The sequence below is a fragment of the Theropithecus gelada genome, chromosome X (assembly GCF_003255815.1).
Source record: "Theropithecus gelada isolate Dixy chromosome X, Tgel_1.0, whole genome shotgun sequence".
In the NCBI taxonomy this organism is placed as follows: Eukaryota; Metazoa; Chordata; class Mammalia; order Primates; family Cercopithecidae; genus Theropithecus; species Theropithecus gelada.
The window spans coordinates 118,693,332-118,715,501 of NC_037689.1; the positions used below are offsets into that span (position 1 = coordinate 118,693,332).

General features: G+C 36.6%; 1 protein-coding gene across 1 annotated transcript; it reads right to left on the reverse strand.

Annotated features, from left to right (window-relative positions):
- Positions 1–2,416: 2,416 nt before the first annotated feature.
- On the reverse strand, positions 2,417–3,073 carry LOC112615034 (myosin light polypeptide 6). Its single transcript, XM_025371679.1, has one exon. The coding sequence runs from the start codon at positions 3,032–3,034 to the stop codon at positions 2,579–2,581; it is 456 nt and encodes a 151-aa protein (XP_025227464.1). The 5' UTR covers positions 3,035–3,073; the 3' UTR covers positions 2,417–2,578.
- Positions 3,074–22,170: the final 19,097 nt, after the last annotated feature.

Here is a 22,170-nt window from a genome sequence, read left to right on the forward strand (position 1 = left end):
AATCAGAAACTGATTACTCCAACTTAATTTCTCTTGCAGGAGATTGCTTTAAATAATCAGAGTCTTTTGTGTGGTTCCAAATGAATTTTTTTTTTTTTTTTAAGAGTCTTGCCCTGTTGCCCAGGCTGGTGTGATCTCGGCTCACTGCAACCTCTGCCTTCCAGGTTCAGGCGATTCTCTTGCCTCAGCCTCCCAAATAGCTGGGATTACAGGCATGTGCCACCACACCCGGCTAATTTTTTGTATCTTTGGTAGAGAGAGGGTTTCACCATGTTGGCCAGGCTGGTCGTGAACTCCTGACCTTGTGATTCACCCACCTCGGCCTCCCAAAGTGATGGGATTACAGGCATGAGCCACCATGCCCAGCCGATTCCAAGTGAATTTTAGGATTGCTTTCTCTTTCTCTGAGAAAAATACCATTGGAATATTGATAGACACTTTATTGAATTTGTAGATTGCTTTGGGTAGTATAGACATTTTAACAATATTAATATATTAATTCTTCCCAACCATGAGCAAGGGATATCTTTTATTTATTTATTTGTGTGCTCAATTTATTTCATTGATGTTAATAGATTTAAATGTCTAGATCTTTTACATATCTATATCTATATCTATATCTAACCACAATGGAATAAAACTAGAAATCAACAATTAGAGGAATTCTGGAAACTATACAAATATATGGGAATTCAGCTGGGCACAGTGGCTCATACCCATAATCCCAGTACTTTGGGAGGCCGAGGCAGATGGATCACTTGAGGTCAGGAGTTCGAGACCAGCCTGGCCAACGTGGTGAAACCCCATCTCTACTAAAAATACAAAAATTAACCAGGCGTGGTGGCTCATGCCTGTAGTTCCAGATACTCGAGAGGCTGAGACGGGGTAATCGTTTGAACCTGGGAGGTGGAGGTTGCATTGAACTTAGATCGTGCCACTGCATTCCCGCCTGGGTGACAGTGTCAGACTGTGTCTCAAAAACAAAACAAAACACAAATATATGGGAATTAAACATTGTGATCTGAATGACCAGTCAGTCAGTGAAGAAAATAAGAAAATTGAAAAATTTTAGCAAGGTCTCACAATACAAAATCAATGTGCAAAATTTACTAGCATTCCTATAAAACAACTACAGTCAAGCCGAGAGTCAAATTAGGAATGCAATCCCATTCACAATTGCTATTAAAAAATACCTAGGAATACAGCCAATCATATAAATGAAAGCTCTCTACAAGGTGAACTACAAAACAGTGCTCAAAGAAGTCAGAGATGACACAAACAAATGGATAAACATTTCATGCTAATAGATAGGAAGAATCGATATTGTTAAAATGGCCATAGTGCCAAAATAATATAGAATCAATGCTATTCCTATTAAACTATCATTGACATTCTTTACAGAATGAGAAAAAACTGTTTCAAAATTCATATGGAACCAAAAAGGAGTGCAAATAGCCAAAGCAATCCTAAGCAAAAAGAACAAAGCTTGAAGACATGCTACTTGACTTCAAATTATACTATAGGCATACGGTAACCAAATCAGCATGGTACTATTACAGGAACAGACACATAGATCATGGTACAGAATAGAGAGCTCAGAAATAAGACCACACCTGCAATTATCTGATCTTTGACAAACCTAACAAAAACAAGCAGTGGGGAAAGTAATCCTTATTTAATAAATGGTGCTGGGATAACTGGCTAGCCATATGCAGAAGATTTAAACTTGACCCCTTACACCATATACAAAAATTAACTCAAGATAGATTAGAGACTTAAATGTAAAATCAAAGCTATAAAAACCCTGGAAGACAGTCTATGCAATACCATTCTGCATATAGATACGGGCAAATATTTCAAAACGAAGACATCAAGAGTAATTGCAACAAAATCAAAAATGGACAAATGGGATCCTATTAAACTAAAGACCTTCTGCACAGAAAAAGAAACTATCAAGAGAAAGAGCATACAACCTATAGAATTATAGAAAATTTTTCATACTATGCATCTGACAAAAGTCTATGAAGAACTTAAATTTATTAAACAATTAAAAAGTGGGCAAATGGCATGAACAAATACTTTTCAAAATAAGACATACATGCAACCAATGATAATATGAAAAAAAGTTCAACATCACAGATTATTAGAGAAATGCAAATCAAAACCACAATGAGATAACATGTCACAACCGTCAGAATGGCTATTATTATTTTTTATTATTATTTCAATAGTTCTTGGGGAAAAGGTATTATTTGGTTACAGAGATAAGTTCTTTAGTGCTAATTTCTGAGATTTTGATGCACCCACCATCTGAACAGTGTACACTGTACTCAATGGGTAGTCTTTAATCCTTCACCTTCCTTCTACCCTTCCCGACTGAGTCCCCAAAGTTTATTGTATCATTCTTTTTTTTTTTGAGGGCCCAGAGAGCAAGTTTATTTGGTGAATGCTGACGACAAACATCATCCAAGAGAGACAAGATGGGAAAAGTGCTGAGAAAAGAGAGCCTAGGGAAACTTCAGGATAGATACAAAATTCACACAGGGAAAGGCACGGAGTCAGGAGACTGGGAGGGTCCTCAGCCATTCAGCACCATGCGGACGAGCTCTTCATAGTTGATACAACCATTGCTGTCCTCGTGCCCTGCCACCAGCATCTCTACTTCTTCCTCTGTCATCTTCTCACCCAGTGTGACAAGAACATGCCGGATTTCGGCACCCATGACGGTGCCATTTCCTTCCTTGTCAAACACCCGAAGTCCTTCGACATAATCCTCATAGGTGCCCTGGTCCTTGTTCTTGGCCACTGTCTGCAGCATGGGCAGAAAGTGCTCAAAGTCCAGCACCTTCACATTCATCTCATCACTCTTGGGGTTCCCCAGGACCTTGAGCACCTCGGCGTTGGTAGGGTTCTGGCCCAGGGCCCTCATCACGTCCCCACACTGGCTGTACAGGATCTTGCCATCACCTGTTCGGTCAAACAGCTGGAAGGCCTCCTTGAACTCTGCAGTCTGGTCTTCGGTGAAGTCACACATCTTGACTGCTCAGCTCTGCGGGACCTTTTCCTGCAGTAATGGCCTATTGTATCATTCTTATGCCTTTGTGTCCTCATAGCTTAACTCCCACTTATAAGTAACATACCATGTTTGATTTTCCATTCCTGAGTTATTTCATTTCGAATAATAGTCTCCAACTCCATCCAGTTTGCTGAAATTGCTATTATTTTGTTCCTTTTAATGGCTGGGTAGTATTCTATGTTGTATATATACACATCACATTTTCTTTATTTACTTGTTGATCAGTGAGCATTTGGGCTGGTTCTGTATTTTTGGAATCGTGAATTGTGCTGCCGTAAATGTGTATGTGCAAGTATCTTTTTCATATAATGACTTATTTTCCTCTGGGTGGATACCCAGTAGTAGGATTGCTGGATCAAATGGTAGATCTACTTTTAATACTTCAAAGAATCTCCATACTGTTTTCCATAGTGGTTGTATTAGTTTACATTCCCATCAGCAGTGTAAAAGTATTCCCTTTTCACCACATCCATGCCAATATCTATTATTTTTTGATTTTTTAATTATGGCCATTCTTGCAAGAGTAAGGTTGTATCACATTGTGGTTTTGATTTGCATTTCCCTAATAGTGATGTTGAGCATTTTTTCATACGCGTATTGGCCACTTACATATATATTTTGAGAATTGTCTATTCATGTCCTTAGCCTACTTTTTGATGTGATTATTCTTTTTTTCTTGCTGATTTGAGATCCTTGTAGATTCTGGATATTAGTCCTTTGTCAGATATATATGTATATATAGATTGTGAAGATTTTCTTCCACTCTCTGGGTTGTCAGTTTACTCTGTTGATTATTTCTTTTGCTCTGCAGAAGTTTTTTGGTTAAGTCCCATCTATTTATCTTTGTTTTTGTTGCATTTGCTTTTGGGTTCATGGTTATGAACTCTCTGCCTAATCCAATGTCTAGAAGAGTTTTCTGAGATTATCTTCTAGAATTTTTATGGTTTCAGGTCTTAGAGTTGAGTCTTTGATCCACATTTTGTTGATTTTTGTATAAGGTGAGAGATCCAGTTTCATTCTTCTACACGTGGCTTGCTAATTATCCCAGCATCATTTTTTGAGTAGGGTCTCCTTTCCCCACATTATGTTTTTGTTTGCTCTGTCAAAGATGAGTTGGCTGTAAGTATTTGGCTTTATTTCTGTGTTCTCTATTCTGTTCCATTGGACTACATGCCTATTTTTATGCCACTACCATGCTGTTATAGTAATTTTATCCTTATACTTTAAAATCAGGTAATGTGATGCCTCCAGATTTGTTCTTATTGCTTAGTCCTGTTTTGGCTATGTGGGGTCTTTGTAGTTTCCTTCTGCATTTTAGGATTTTTTTTTTCTAGTTCTATGGAGAATGATGATAGTATTTTGATGGGAATTGCATTGAATTTGTAGTTTGCTTTTGGCAGTATGGTCATTTTCACAACATTGATTCTACCCATCCATGAACATGAGGTGTGTTCCCATTTGTTTGTGTCATCTATGATTTCTTTCAACTGTGTTTTGTAGGTTTTTTTGGTAGAGATCTTTTTGGTTAGGTGTATTCCTAAGCATTTTTTTTTTTTTTTTGCAAGTATTGTGAGAGACGTTGAGTTTTGATTTGATTCTCAACTTGGTCACAGTTTGTGTATAGCAGTGCTACTGATTTGTGTACATTGATTTTGTATTCTGAAACTTTACTGAATTCATTTATCAGATCTAGAAGATTTTTAGATGAGTCTTCAGGGTTTTCTAAGTATACGATCATATCATTGGTGAACAGGGACAGTTTGACTTTCTCCTTTTCAGTTTGGATGCCCTTTATTTTTTTGTCTTGTCCGACTTCTCTGGTTAGGACTTCAGTACTCTGTTGAATAGAAGTGGTGAAACTGGGCACCCCAGTCTTGTTCCAGTTCTCAGGGGGAATGCTTTCAGCTTTTTCCTGTTCAGTATAATGTTGTCTGTGTGTTTGTCATAAATGGCTTTTATTACTTTAAGGTATTTTGCTGAGGGCTTTAATCATAAAGCGATGCTGGATTTTGTCAGATGCTTTTTCTGTGTCTTTTGAGATGACCATATGATTTTTGTTTTTAATTTTGTTTATGTGGTGTATCACATTTATTGACTTCTTTATGTTAAACAATCCCTGAGTCATTGGTATGAAACCCACTTGATCATGGTGGATTGCCTTTTTGATATGCTGTTGGATTCGGTTAGCTAGTATTTAGTAGATGATTTTTGCATTTATGTTCATCCGAGATATTGGTCTGTAGTTTATTGTTGTTGTTGTTGTTGTTATGTCTTATTCTGGCTCGGGTTTTTGGGTAATACTGACTTCATAGAATGGTTTAGGGAGGATTCTCTTTTGCTCTACCTTTTGGCATAGTTTCAGTAGGATTTTTACCAACTCTTCTTTGAATGTCTGGTAGAATTCAGCTGTGAATGCATCTAGTCCTGGAATTTATTTTCTTAGCAGTTTTTTTAAATTTCCATTTCGATCTCACTGCTTGTTATTGGTCTTTTCAGGGTTTCTAGTTCTTCCTGGTTTAATCTAGGAGGGTTGTGTGTTTCCACGAATTTATTCATTTCCTGTAGGTTTTCTAGTTTGTATGCATAATGGTGTTCATAGTAGCCTTGAATGATCTTTTGTATTTCTGTCGTATCAGTTATAATATATCCAGTTTCTATACTAATTGAGCTTATTTGGATCTTCTCTCTTCTTTTCATGGTTAATCTCACTAGTAGTCTATCCATTCTGCTTATTGTTTCAAAGAACCAGCTTTTTGTTTCATTTATCTTTTGTGTTTTTTGTTTCAATTTCATTTAGTGTTCTGTTCTGATCTTTGTTATTTCTTTTCTTTTCCTGGGTTTGGGTTTGGATTGTTCCTATTTCTCTAGTTCCTTGAGGTGTGACCTTAGATTGTCTATTTGTGCTCTTTCAGACTTTCTGATGGAGGCATCTAAGGCTATGAACTTTCCTCTTAGCATTGCTTTTGCTTTATCCCAGAGGTGCTGGGAACAAGCCCTAAGCCTGTCATAAACAGGCCTTAAAGAAACTGGCCATAAACCGGATTTATGCAGCAATGTGACATGCTCGTGATGGCTATCACACACACTGCTAGAAGTTGTTGGTTTACCAGAGCAGGGCAAGGAACACCTGGCCCTCCTGGAGCGGAAAACTGCTGTGCCTTAACAACATGTCTTTGCTGCAGATAATCAGCCAGAGCCTGTTTCTCTACTCCTTGCTAAAAATGCTTTGTTTCTGGTAATGAATGCTTTTAGTTAATCTATAATTTATAGAAGCAATGCATATCACTGGCTTACTGTCAATAAATATGTGGGTCAAACTCTGTTCGTAGCTCTCAGCTCTGAAGGCTATCAGCCCCCTGCTTCCTACTTTGCACTCTATTTCTGTGTCTTTGTCTTCAATTCTTCTAGCACCATTGGGTTGGGGTTTCCATGACCTTGCTGGTCTCAGTACAGAGGTTTTGATAAGTTGTGTCACTATTATTGTTCAGTCCAAAGAATCTTTAAATTTCCATCTTGATTTCACTGTTGACCCAATGATCGTTCAAGAACAGATTATTTAATTTCCGTGTATTTACGTGGTTTCTTTTGGAGTTGATACCCAATTTTATTCCACTGTGGTCTGAGAGAGTACTTGATATAAGTTTGATTTTCCTAAACTTATTGATACTTGTTTTGTCGCCTATCATATGGTCTGCTTTGGAGAATGTTCCATGTGTTATTGAATAGAATGTATATTCTTCTGTTATTGGGTGGAATGTTCTATAAATATCTGTTGGGTCCATTTGTTCCAGGGTATAGGTTAAGTACACTTTTTGTTGTTGTTGTTGACTCTCTGTCTTGATGACCTGTATAGTGCTGTTGGTGGAGTATTGAATTCCCTCACTATTATTGTTTTGCTATCTATCTCATTTCTTAGGTCTAGTAGTAATTGTTTTAAAAATTTGGGAGCACCAGTGTCAGGTGGATATATATTTAGGATTGTGTTATTTTCCTATTGGACTAGTACTTTTATCATTATATAATGTTCTGCTTTGTCTTTTTTAACTGTTTTTTCTTTAAAGTCTGTTTTGTCTGATATAAGAATAGTTACTTCTGCTCACTTTTGGTGTCCATTTGCAAGGAATATCTTTCTCCACCCCTTTACCTTAAGCTTATGTGAATCCTTATGTGTTAGGTGAGTCTCTTGAAGATGGTATATATTTGGATGATGACTTCTTATCCAGTATCACTATTACTAAAAGTTTAAAAAATAATAGATGCTGGTGAGGTTGCAGAGAAAAAGGAATGCTTATACACTGTTTGTAGGAGTGTAAATTCATTCAACCATTGTGGAAGACAGTGTGGAAATTTCGCAATGACCTAAAAACAAAAATGCCATTTGACCCATCAATCCCATTAGTGGATACATATTCAAAGGAATATAAATTGTTCTATTAAAAAGACACATGTATGCTTATGTTCTTTGCAGCACTATTCACAGTAGCAGAGACATGGAATCAACCTAAATGCCCATGAACAGTAGGTTGGATTTTTAAAAAGTGGTAAATATATACCATGGAACACTATGCAGCCATAAAAAACAAAATGGTCATGTCCATTGCAGGGACATGGGTGGATCTGGAGGCTATCATTCTTAGCAAACTAACACGGGACTCTAAAATCAAATAGTACATGTTCTCACTTATAAGAGGAGCTAAATGATGAGAACATATTGACACATGTAAGGGAATAACACACACTGGGGCCTATCAGAGGGTGGAGGGTGGGAGGAGGGAAAGGATAAAGAAAAATAACTAATAGGTACTAGACTCAATACAGGTATGACAAAATAATCTGTACAACAAACACTCATGACACAAGATTACCTATGCAACAAACCTGCACATGTACCCCTGAACTTAAAATTTAAAAAAAACTTAAAAAATACAGGCCAGTATCAATGATGAATATTGATGCAAAAATCCTCAACAAGACACTAGCAAACCAAATTTACCAATACATTAAAAAGATCATTCATCATGACCAAGTGGTATTTATCCCTGTGATGCAAGTATGATTTGACATTCACAAATAAATTAAAGTGATATGTTATAACAACAGAAGGAAGGACGAAAACCACATGATAATTCAATTGATGCTGAAAAAGCATTTAATAAAATTCAACATTCCTTCATGATAAAAACCCTCAAGTGACTGGGTACAGAAGTAACATATCATGACATAATTAAAGCCATATATGACAGATCCACAGCTAGTATCACACAAAATGGGAAAAACAAATTCTTTCTTTTAAGATCTGAAACACAACAAGGATACTGACTTTCACCACTGTTATCAACATAGTACTGGTAGTCCTAAGTAGAGTAATCAAAAATGAGGGGAAAAAAGGGCATCCAAATTAGAAAGGAAGAATTCAAATTCTTTGTTTTAGATGATATGATCTTATACTTGCAGAAACCTAAACCTCAACAAAAACTATTAGAATTGATAAATTCAGTAAAATTAAAGAATACAAAATCAACATACAAAAATCAGTAGCATTTCTATATGCCAACACTGAACAATCTGAAAAGGAAATGATAAAAGTAATTTTATTCATAATAACCACACATAAGATTAAATATTTAGGAATTACCATAACCAATGAAGTGAAATATCTATATAATGAAAACTATAAAACACAAAAGAAAATTGAAGAGGACACAAAAAATAAGATATTTTATGTTCTTGTATTGGAAGAATCAATGTTTTTAAAAGTTGCATACTGTGCATTCAATGCAATTCCTGTCCAAATACCAATGACATTATAAAGAATCCTAATATTTATATGGAACCACAAAAGTCCCAGAATAACCAAAGCTTTTCTAAGCAAAATGAACAGAACTAAAGGAATCATATTACCTCCTTCAAATTATACTGCAGAGCTATAGTAACCCAAACACTATGGTACTGGCATAAAAAAAGACACATACATTAATGGAACAGAATAGAGAACCCGGACACAAATCCACACACCTACAGTGAACTCATTTTTAACAAAGGTGTCAAGAACTTATACTGGGGAAAAGACAGTCTCTTCAATAAATGGTGCTGGGAAAACTGGATATCCATATGCAGAAGAATGAAACTAGACTCCCATTTCTTGCCATATACAGAAACCAAATCAAAATGGATTAAAGGCTTAAATCTAAGACTGCACCCTGTGAAACTACTACAAGAAAACTTGGGGGAAACTCTCCAGAGCACTGATCTGGGAAAAAAAATTCCTTAAGCAACACCCCACAAGCACAGGCAACCAAAGCAAAAATAGACAAATGGGATTAAGTTAAAAGCCTCTTCACAGCTAAGGAAACAACAAAATGATGCTACAACCCACAAAATAGGAGAAAATATTTGCAAACTACCTATCTGGCAAGGTGTTGGTAACCAGAATATATAATAAACTCAAACAATTCTGTAGAATAACAGATATTAATTTGATCAAAAATGTGCAAAAAATTTTAATAGACATTTCTCAAAAGGAGACATACAAGTAGCAAACAGGCATATGAAAATGTGCTCAATATCATTGATTATCAGAGAAATGTACATTGAAACTCCCATATGATATCATCTCACCTCAATTAAAATGGCTTCTATCCAAAAGTCAGCCAATAACAAATGCTGGTGAGGATGTGGAGAAAAGGGAAGACTCCCACTCTGTTGGTGAGAATGTAAAATAGTACAACTACTATGGAGAACATTTTGGAGAATCCAACAATCCCACTGTGGAGCATATAACCAAAGAAAGGAAATAAGTATCTGCACTCCCATGTTTGTTGAAACACTGTTCACAATAGCCAAGATTTGGAAGCAACTTAAGCGTCCATCAACAGATTAATGGATAAAGAAAATATTGTACCTATAGACAATGTAGTATTATTTAGTCATTAAAAATATCAAAATGGGTGGAACTGGAGATCATTATGTTAAGTGAAATGAGCCAGGCACAGAGAGACAAACATCACATGTTCTAATTTATTTGTGGGGTCTAAAAATAAAAACAATTGAACTCATGGACATAGAGAGTAGAAGGGTGGTTGCCAGAAGCTGGGAAGGGTAGTAGCAGAGGACCGGGAGGGGAATGTGGGGATAGTTAATGGGTACAAAAACATAGAAAGAATGAATAAGGTCTACATTTGATAGCACAACAGGGTTACTATAATCAATAATAACTTAATTGTACATTTAAAAATAACAAAAAGGTGCAATTGAACTGTAACACAAAGGATAAGTGCTTGAGGGGATGGATTCCTTATTCTCCATGATGTGATTGGTATGCATTGCATGCCTATATCAGAACATCTTATGTACCCCACAAAAATATACCTACCGTTTACCCACAATAATTTATTTTAAAAATTAAAAATTGTTAACAGTAAATACATTGAAGTGAAAAAAATATATGTATGATATATTTTCAATCATCTCAAATTTCTTAGACCTGTTTTTTGGCCTTACATATTCTCTATCATGGAGTATTTTCCTTATGTGCTTAAAAAGACTACATATTCTGATGCTGTTGAATAGAATGTTCTGTATATGTCTGTTAGGTCCATTTGGTGTATAGTGTTGTTCAAGCCAGTTGTTTTCTTACTCATTTTCTCTTTGGATAATCTGTCCATTGTTGAACATCAGGTACTGAAGTGGACTGTTATTTTATTGCTGTCTATTTCTCCCTTCAGTTCTGTTAATAAATACCTTATATATTATATTTAGGTGCTCCAATATTGCATACATAGATGTATTTGCATTTGTTACATCTTGTTGATGAATTTACCCCTTTATCATTGTATGATGACTTTGTCTATTGTGACAGTTTTTGACTTAAAGTCTGTTTTTTTCTGATATAAGTAAAATAAATATAGCCAACCATGCTCTCTTTTGGTTACTATTTGCATGGAATATCTTTTTCCATTTCTTCACTTTCATCCTCCCTGTGTTCTTAAAAGTAAAGTGAGCCTTCTTACTTAGCATATAGTTGGATTCTAATTTTAAAATCCATTTAGTCACTCTGTTTTCTGATTGGTAAATTTAATTCATTTATATTTAAAGAAATTATTAATAGGTAAGTGTTTATGATTGCCATTTTGTTAATTGCTTTCTGACATTTTGTCATTCCTGTGTCTTTCTTCCTCTATTTCTGTCTTCGTTTGTGATTTATTTCTGTAATGGTATGCACTGATTTCTTTTATCTTTTGTGTATTTACTATACATTTTTTTCTTTGTGATTACCATGAGACTCGTATAAAACATCTTAAAGACTATTACAAGATGTTTTACGAGTCTCATGTTAATCACAAAGATTACTATTATAAGCTGATAACTTTGAACATGTTACAACAACCTTACACTTCAACTTTTTCTTCCCCCCCCATTTTATGTTATTGATGCCACACTTCACATCATTTATGTTGTATATACTAAAAAGTTATTACAGTTACAGTTATTTTTCATACCTTTTTCTTTTGACTTTTGTGCTAGAGTCAAACATGATTTATGTACCACATCATAACGTTAGAGTATTTTTTTTTTGAAACAGAGTCAGACTGGAGTGCAGTGGCGGGATCTTGGCTGACTGCAACCTCGGCCTCCTGGTTTCAAGTGATTCTCCTGCCTCAGCCTCCCGAGTAGTGGGGACTACAGGTGCACCACCATGCCTGGCTAATTTTTGTATTTTTAATAGAGATGGGGTTTCACTATGTTGGCTAGGCTTGTCTAGAACTCCTGATCTCATGATCTGCCTGCCTTGGCCTCCCAAAGTGCTGGGATTATAGGCGTGAGCCACTGCACCCGGCCACATTAGAGTATTCTTAATTTGACTATGTTCGTTATTCGTGAGTTTTATACTTTTCTATATTTTTGTTGTTAGTGTCCTTTCTTTTCAACTTGCAGGCCTTTCTGTAGCATTTCTTGTAAAGCAGGTCTAGGGGTGTTGAATTCCCCTAGCTTTTGTTTGTCTGGGACAGTCTTTATCTCTCCTGCATATCTGAAGGGCAACTTTGCCAGATAAAGAACTACTGATTAGCAGTTTTATTATTTTATCACTTTGTATATGTCATCCTACTCTTTTAGCCTGCAGGACTTCTGCTGCAAAATCCTCTGATAGTCCAATGCAAGTTGGTTTGTATGTGACAAGCCTGTTTTCTTTTGCTGCTCTCAAAATTCTCTCTTTGTCTTTGAATTTTGAGAATGTGCTTATTATGTATCTTGAAGAGGTGTCTTTATGTTTAATATATTTGGGGTTCTTTGCCTTCGTGGATCTAGATGTTCACTTCCTTCAGATATGATAATTTTTCTGTCATTATTTACTTCAATAAATTTTCTGCCCCCTATCTGTCTCTATTCTGTTGGGCTGCAAATAATGTGTATATTGGTCCACTTGATTGTGTCTCATAAGTTCTGTATACTTTCTTCATAATTTTTTATTCTTATTTCCTTTTGTTGTTTTTACTGAGTAATTTTGAATAAGCTGTATTTGAACTCACGGATTCTTCTGTTTGATTGAGTCTGCTGTGGAAGATATCTATGGAATATTTCAGTTCAGTCATTGAATCATTGTGTTCTTTAGCTCCAGGATTTCTGCTTGGTTATTTTTTATTTTTTTATTTTTTCTCTTTTTCGAACTTGTTCTGTTCATATAATGTTTTCCTGATTTTGTTTGGTTGTTTATCTTGTACTTCGTTTTTTTGTTTTTTGTTTATTTTTTAAATTTTTATTGTTTGTTTGTTTGTTTTGTTTGTTTTTTAAATTTTTTCTTGAGACAGGGTCTCACTCCGTTAACCAGGCTTGGGCACAGTGGCATGAACACAGCTCACTTCAGCCTCAACCTTTGGAGCTCAAGTGATCCTCCTGCCTCAGCTTTCCAAGTAGCTGGGACAAGAAGCTGGGACTATAGGCATGTACCACAATGCCTGGATATATTTATGTATTTTTTGAGATGGAGTCTTGCTCTGTCCTCCAGGCTGTAGTGCAGTGGTGTGATCTTGACTTACAGGAACCTCTGCCTCCTGGATTCAAGCAGTTTTCCTGCCTCAGCCTCCCGAGTAGCTAGGATTGCAGGCACCCACCTCCATGAACAGCTAATTTTTGTGTTTTTAGTAGAGACAGCATTTCACCATTTTGGCCAGGCTGGTCTCAAACTCCTGGCCTCAAATGATCTGCCCGCCTTGGCCTCCCAAATTGCTAGTATTACAGGCATGAGCCACCTAAGTTTTAAATATTTTGTAGAGACAGTCTCATCATGTAGCCCAGGCTGGCCTTGATCTCCTGAGCTCAGGCAATCTTCCTGCATTGACCTCTCAAAGTGTTGGGTTTACAGCCATGAGCCATCGTGCCTGGCCTCCCTGAACTTTTAAAGATCATTATTTAAAATTATTTGTCAGGCATTTCATAGATCTCCATTTTTAGGGTCAGCTACTGGCACTTTATTCTGTTCCTTGGGTGGTGTCATATTTCTTTGATTATTCATGATCCTTGTGGTCTTGTGTTGGTATCTGCACATTTGAAAAAGTAGGCACCTCTTTCAGTCTTTACAAACTGGGTTTGGCAGGGAAACTGACTTTACCAGTCAGCTTGCTTAGAGGTTCTTTTTGGGTCAGCAGATGGAGTCCATGTTCACACTTGGTTCTGGAGTTTTTGGGCAGGCTGGCCTTGTTTTAGGGCCTGGTGCCTAGGTTCACTATAGCTGGCCTTGTGTATGGATCTGCTGGGTCAGGCCTTGAGCTCAAGCCTGTATAGGCAGGCCTGGTATCCTGGTTCTTAGGGTTGAGCCTGGCTCTGGGTACATGGGGTTCAACCTTGCAGGGAGGCAGAACTTGAGCCTGAGCTGGGGAGGGTCAGCTTTGTGTGGGAGTGTGCTTGTGTTTTGGGTCCACAGGAGCCAGTCTGACACCAGAGTATGTCTGGAGCCTGAGACTGTGGGGTCTGGTTTGGACCTGGGTCATAGGGGCTGGCCTGAAGTCTGGGTCCACAGATGCTAGCCTAGAGCCTTGGGCCACAGGAACTTGCCTAGTGTTGAGGTTGGCCTAGGGTCTGGGTCCACAGGTGCTAGTCTGTGTCCATGAGGGCCTAATGGGAGCCTGATGCTGTCTGGGCTAGCTCAACACTGGGGTGGGCCTGAAGCCTTGTTCCACAGAGATGGGCCTGGAGCTTGTGGCTATGGTAACTGGCTTTGCATTGGGGTGGGCCTAGAGCCTAGGTCCATGGGTGCTTTCCTGGTGCTGGAGTCTATGGATAAGGTGAATGGTCATCCACTGTCATTCCTCCATGTGGAGGATGTGTCTCTTCATGCTACACTGTGAGGGCTTTGGGGAGGGGTGGTGTGGTTATTTGTGTAACTGTCTCACACACCACATACCCTTTTCAATGCATCTTATTTTATTTCATTGTTCCACCCAGTTGCTGCAATCACTTACATAGATTCCTTAACTGTTGTGAAGGTACTTTCATGAATGGGTAATTTTTCAAATTGATGTTTCTTTGAGGAGTCCAGCACTGGATACTCATATTCCAGCATCTTGCTTCATCACTCTTCAATCATTTTCTTTTTAAAAGTAGTAAATATCATATAGTTTGGTTTGCGGAACTGACAGGCAAGTTCTAGCTGACTAATTGATGAAGATGCAGAAGAGGTTGGCAATTTACAATTTTGCAAATTTTAAATAGAAAAATCCCGATTGGAATAATTGAATTAGGGCCAAATGCACAGACTGTCACATGAAGAGAAGCATGAGTTCTGGAAATACATATATTTGACCCTTTTGTGTTTGTTTTGGCCTTCAGCCCTCCTACCTATTAGATGATGGAAGACTTTGGACACTTTGGTAACTTGGGATGGACTCTAATTTCAAATTGCTCTTATCTTAGACTAGTTTTCTTTTTTGATATGGTTTAATGTCTGTGTGCCCAATAAGGAAGTCATTGGCTTGAACAGATTTGTGGCTTGGTGCTGAGGAAAAGTAGAATTGTGGATCTATGCCCAGGATGGATGTGTAGGAACAAACAGTTGGTGGCTGTGAACAAAGAATAATTTTTTACAAGGGAGTATTTCTCAGCATTTTACATCCTCTAATTTGAAGACTTCAGGATTTCTTTTTCTCTTAAATTAATATTTTAATTTCATTCTTCTTTTAAAATTTCAAAACATAGATGAGACCAATAACTCCAACCTCAATTTTTATTGGCACACGTGTGTGTGTGCATGTATGTGTAAGAGTTCATGTGCATACACATGCATGATCACAAAATAGGTTTTATTCTGTACAAATTGTCTTGAAACTTTTTTTTCTTCACTTATCAAAATGTCTTGGTGCAATATTTATGCCATTGCGTGTATATCTAGCTCATTCCTTTTATTAGCTTTATATTATTCTATAATATAAACATTCTGTATTTCATTTGCTGTTCTTTTATTCATGGACACTTTTGTTGTCTTCAAATTTTCAATACTAAAAACAAGACCATAATCAACAATTCTGTGGATGGCCCTGTGTGCACAGATGCAAGTATTTCTATATGGAAGACGCAGAGGAGTTTACTTGCTAACTACAAGCAATTGCAAATTTGCAAGTTGCTTTGGGTGCAAACAATCTTGACAACTACATATTACTCAGTTGCTCTCCCAAGCCTTTCACAGCATTTACTCCATATTCCACCCAAACCTTGACAAAATCAGAGTTTTTAATTTTTGCAAATAATAAATGATAAGTACAGATGCTTCTCAACTTAAAATAAGGTTATGTCCTGATAAACCCATTGTAAGTTGAAAATGTATTTAATATGCCTAACATAGCAAACATAATAACTTAGACTAGCCTACCTTAAATATTCTCAGAACACTTGTATTAGCCTACAGTTGGCCAAAATCATCTGGCGACACAGTACACTATAGCATATTAATTGTTTACCCTTGTGATAATGTGGCTGACTGGGAGGTGTGGCTCACTGCGGTTGCTCAGCATTGTAAGAGAGTATCATACCACTTTCTACTGAATGTGTATCACTTTTGTACCATCAGAAAGTTGAAAAATCATTTAAGTTGAACCACTGTAAATGTGGGATCATTTGTAATAGCTCATTTTTCTGATTATTATTTCCCTGATTGCTAGTGAGTTGATCATTTTTTCATCTCATTATTGGCCACTTCTATTTCCGCTTCTGTAAACTGCCTGCACAAATCATTTACCTATTTTTCTACTGGGTTGTCTTTTATTTTATGGATTTGTAGGAGTCTTTTGATCACTCATTGTTAGTTGAATGTATTTTAGATATCATCTCCTAGTATGTTGCTTGCTTTTAACTTTGGTTTTGATATATTTTTGCATATCATTTTTATATTTTGGTATTATCACATTTATTTTGTTCCCTATGATTTTTGTTTGTGTGAATTGTTTTTAAATGACATTTTAAACATTAAACATCTAAATGACCCCCTTTTAAACCACTAAAATATTTTATTCTAGTGTTTAAATTAAACGTTTAACCATTAAACATTTAAATGGCATTTTAAACCACTAAAAATATTTTCTTCTAGTGTTTTAATAGAATTCTTTATTACTGATTTTTACTTACTTTTAAGAGTTTGACGTATTTGGAATATGTATTTGTGTGTACATGAGCATATGTCTGTCTGTGTATTTGAGGTAAGTGAGGTTAATTTTTTTACTCAAGTTTTAGATACATTAGGTTCCAGGCAATTCAATATTTTTTTTTCTCTTTCTCTTCCCCAACTGCCTCTACTCTCCTAATACCTGAATCATCCACCCCATACCCATGTTTGCTTTCTGGTTCATATACAACATATACTAGATTTTCAGTCAACATTTCTATTTGGTCAGCTTTCAGAATTATTCCTCTAGGAGGCTCTACAGATGTAGAATACATAGTTCTTGTTCTCAAAAACCTGGAAAGGTTAAGAAGCTATCCAACGTCAGAATAAGCAAAAGGTCAAGGTTGTGGTGTCAGGCCTATTGCAAGAGGAAGGAAAATAGTATTTGTTAACAATAGTATTTGATAAATAGTATTTGTTAACATGAAATGCTGTGTATGAGGTGTTCACAGATTGTTTTAAGAATCTCACCATTCCTATGAGATAGATATTATTACCCCCTGTATTAGTCGGTTTTCACACTGCTATAAAGAACTATCCAAGACTGGGTAATTTATAAAGCAAAGAGGTTTAATTGACTCACAGCCCACATGGCTGGGGAGGCCTCAGGAAACTTAGTCATGGTGTAAGGCAAAGGGGAAGTAAGGACCTTCTTCACATGATGGCAGGAGAGAGACAGGCTAGCAAGAGGAGGGAAAACTGCCTTATAAAACCATCAGATCTTGTAAGAATTCACTCACTATTACCAGAACAGCAGGGAGGAAACCACCCCCATAATCCAATCACTTCTTACCAGGTATCTCTCTAAACACTTGGGAATTACAATTCAAGGTGCAATTTGGGTGGGGTCACATAGCCTAACCATATTACTCCTGTTTTATACATGAAGGAGAAAGTTGGGTCCATAGTGGTTGAAGAAGTTGGGTTCACAGTGGTTAAAGAACTTGTTTAAGGTTACCTGAGTGGTGTATCATGAGTGTCAGAGTTCGCCATAGAAACAGAACTAATAGGACAGGTTACATGTTTATAAAATACCTTCACAGAAACATTCAGGTTAGCAGACTAGGACAGTACCGTATCCTAACCAAGCTGACATGTAATTAACCATCACAAGTGGTAAGGGTAAGAAACGAAATGTAAATTCCTTTGTAAGTGGCTCCAACACCTCCATTTATAACTGCAGGGATCCTGTTTTGTTTCCCTGTATCTGTGTTTTTGCTTTGCACATAGGTATATTTTGTTAATGGATGAATTGGTGAACTTCACTTCCTAAAGAATTGAATTTATTGTCTTCCTGGACTCGTCTGTCTGAGACTCAGTGTATTTGCTTTAGGATTTCTGCTGTTCCAACTGACTTAGTTGGCTTCATACTTAATTGGACATCCAGAGTCTTGGAACCACTTTGCCTTCCAGTGCCCTACCTATCCTTCCTCATAGAAATATCTAGTTTTGGAGCTCCTCTGTGCCTGCCTTTTACATTTACTAAAACTTGATGATGTTACCTAGTTTAGATGCCTTGGTTCCTTGCTTTGCTTGGTTCTAAATTCCAGGACCCAGGCCTTCTTAGAGTGTCCGGTTCGCTTTTATCCCAAATCCCAGGTCAGGAACTCAAGGAAATCATGGTGGAAATCAGTGATCATGGTCCAAGATTAGCTTAAACAAGCAGGATATTGGGCTGAATCTGTACTGAGATCAGGAATATCCCTGGAATTTGATCTGTTACTCCTGTTGTTTTTAATAAACCTCTGGCACAAGCTTATCTTGTCACAGTATTCTTTCTACTAATATATGAACATAGGAAAAAGAGTTTAATTGAAATAATTATTAGTTGGACTACATATAATTTAGATTTTGTGGTATTTGTTTATGAAAATGTAGCAGTCACCCTGGCACTATCTTATTTAATGTCTGCTAAAAACATTAAGAAGTGAATTAGATAAATGGCAAGGAAACCCATTGCCAGTCATTAACTCTTAAGAATTAGTGAGAATGTAAACAATCGTGATGGTAAAGTATAGTTCCTGCTTACCCAATAGAGTATAGCTCTTTTCAAAAAATGTCATTGTTTCTACAGTATTTGGACATCAGACAATATTCTGTGCTGAGGTCTAAGAAATCATTGAGGAACTTAATACCCTTAAACCTTGCTTAACATCTCCAGGCTGATTCTTTCCTGGTTAAATGAAGTTAGGCCACTAGATTTGTGTATGCTCAAACTTAACAACTGATAAAGAAATTTATCTTTTAAAAGGACAGAGAAAATAAATCCCTCCAAAGGGTAAGTTTGGAGTACTTACTTGGAAAGAGGACTTAGTCTCAGATTATGTCTCATTCTATGTTGTACCCAGTGTTCTCAGTATTGCTCTCGAGGGGCATTTCCCAGAAACATTCCAGGAAAATACTAAGACTAGCCCTGAAGGACAATTCCCTGGCTTTGAATTATTTCAGTACTTGCATTGCTTTGAAATATTCTCTAGTTGAAAGAACTTGATTATAATTCAGTCGTTCAACAAATACATATTGAGCACCTAATATGCACCACACACTGTTCTAGGCATTTGGGGATAAACCCACAAATAGCAATCTTAGAAGCTTTATCCCTGCACCAGCTGCCCTCACATAGGATCATAGTTACCTTTGTCTTCCTACTAATGTTGCTGCTTCAGTTTCTATATACCTGACCTAATGAACTCTGAATTTCTTTCTATTTTGCCCATGAAAACTTGCCTGATCCTGATATGTAGTGGAGTCAGAGAAGATGGATTTCAATCTTGATTATATAAATGTTTCTAAAAAGTAAAGAAAAATTTACTTTTTTATTTTGTTTCCTTCCCTACAGTTCACATAGCAGACCTCCATAGAAGCCTGTATACAAAACAGCAGAGGAGGGTAAAATCCTGTGCTCCAGAAACAGATAAATCTTGGCTTTGTCACTTTACTGGGTGTGTGACCCTAGGCAAGTTAGTTAATCTTTCTGAACATTAGTTTCCTCATCAGTAAAATGAGAAAATCATCAGTCACCTAAGAGGAAGAGCTATGAGGAATTTTAATAATCTTATTTTGCAAGTAAGATGTCTGGCACATAGTGCTCCATAAATGACATCTATTGTTATTGTGTTATTGCATATGCCTTAGAAGACAGTAAGGATTTTAAGGCTTGACATATTCCAACAGCAGAGGGTATTAAATTAATCAGTGATGCTAACCATTCCTTTGCTCCATTCTTCTCCTTGGGCCCATATCCTACATTTGCTAGACTCATATCTCTTTATTTTAGTGGCGAGGCATCTGGAGTTATCTCTCTCTCTCTCTCTCTCTGTCTCTCTGTCTCTCTCTCTCTCTCTCTGTGTGTGTGTGTGTGTGTGTTTTCCTCCTGTGGCTATCTTGATGTAAAATGCTGACAGCGCTGAATTGTTCAAATAAGGTAAGTAGCAATTCAGCAGAGGCTTATTGGCCAGGAACAGTTTGAAGATATGTGATCTTTGGAATCCAAGGGATTTTAGTAACAGGAGAGGGAATTATGGATGGAATTTGCTTGTCTGATTCAAGTTTTATAGAGGTCTTTTGGTAGTACTCATTTGAATAGTAAACTGGGTTTGCTTGATTAGGCGAATTCTAATTGATCACACATTTTTACCCATCATGGTTTAAGAGCTATGAGGGAGAAGAGAAGGAAAACAACAAAATAAATTAAGAGACCTTATTTATTTTTTCAGATTTGCTGCTGATTAGTTGTATGACCTTAGGTTGGATATTAAGAAATAGTTGGAGATATTTGGGTTGGAAAGGAGTAAGTTCAGTTGTCCCACAACAAGTAACTTTTACTAAGTGGCCTCAAGATATAAAAGCTGGGACAAATGTATAGAGAATACAGTAAATATAGTCTTTGACTCAATAGGGGAGAGAAGTATAAAAAGGGAAATAAGTGTCTTTCTCAATGAGTAACTGGGATTCTTCAAGCACCTTGCAGGATTCTGGTAGAGGGAATTCAAACATCTGTTGGAGAGTTAGGCAATAATTTTAAGGATCCTTCCAATCCTGAGGTTCTATTTTTAGTCATTTTACTTTTTTAGACCTTAGTTATCCCATCTGTAAAATGAGAAGCATGAATTATATGACTGTGTACTTGCTTTCTACCTCTAATGCTCTACGGTTTGTCTGATGAGCAGACATGGAGGGGAGTTCAAGGTAGATTTTTTTTATGACTGTTCTGGGATTTCTTTTTGTGGGTCATGAGGCAAACCACTTATACAGATATAGAGGAAGAGGCCCAACTGTCTCTGTTTGACAGCTTCCTGCATTTACCAACCCTTTAACACCTTTTTCTCTTTTAAAAGTTAATTTTAGATTATTTATCTTTTTTCTGTGGTAGTTCATGAATTTTGCCAGTTGTATGAAGGAAGCTAAATTTTTTATTTCTACTATAGTAATTTCTACATATCATCACCATAGAGAAATTCAAAGCAATGTGTTCCTTCAATTTCCTGTATTTTCCCCTGAAAGAAATTATCACTCAGGTCTGCTAATTACAGCAGAACCTTTAGCTGTATGGAAATTTTATACCCTTTATGTCTGTAAGACCCACATGTGAACAATGGACTCTTTGTAGTTATCTAGAATATGGAATGAAATATTTTGGATTCAGAAAAAGAAGGAAGGAGTTTAATTATAGCTAGCACAATTTCTATGGTTTAACCTGAAGGATAGCATTAGAGCTGAAAACCAGCTACTTAATTTGAGGGGGTTCAGTGCAAAATTAAAATGTGAGCTCCCTTGTTCAAAACACAAGAATTAAATAAAAGCCGTATATGACAGACCCACAGTTAGTATCATACTGAATGGGGAAAAACTGAAAGCCTTTCCTGTAAGATCTGGAACATGACAAGGATGCCCACTGTCACTTATTCAACATAGTACTGAAAGTCCTAGCTAGAATCAGACAAGAAAAAGATATAAAAGGCATCCAGATTGGAAAGGAGTCAAAATATTCGTGTTTGCAAATGATATGATCATATATTTGTAAAAATCTAAAGACTCCATAAGAAAACTATTAGAACTGATAAATTCAATGAGGTTGTAGGATACAAAATCAACAGACAAAGCTCAGTAGCACTTCTTTTTTCTTTTTATTTCAAAATGTATTTTTTGTTTCTGTTGAAGTAATGTGAGACATCAACATAAGGTATCAATGCATTCAAACAAAGAGAATATAAAGTATCAAAAGTGAAACGAGGGTGACTTTTAACCATACCATTTACATGTTCTTTTTTATTGTTATTATTATTATTTTTAATTATTATTATTATTTTACTTTAATTTCTAGGGTACATGTGCATAACGTGCAGGTTTGTTACATATGTATACTTGTGCCATGTTGCTGTGCTGCACCCATCAACTCGTCAGCACCCATCAACTCGTCATTTACATCAGGTATAACTCCCAATGC

Excerpts from the sequence above, each read along its gene's own strand:
- LOC112615034 (XM_025371679.1), bottom strand. The coding sequence starts at position 3,034 with ATGTGTGACTTCACCGAAGACCAGACTGCAGAGTTCAAGGAGGCCTTC.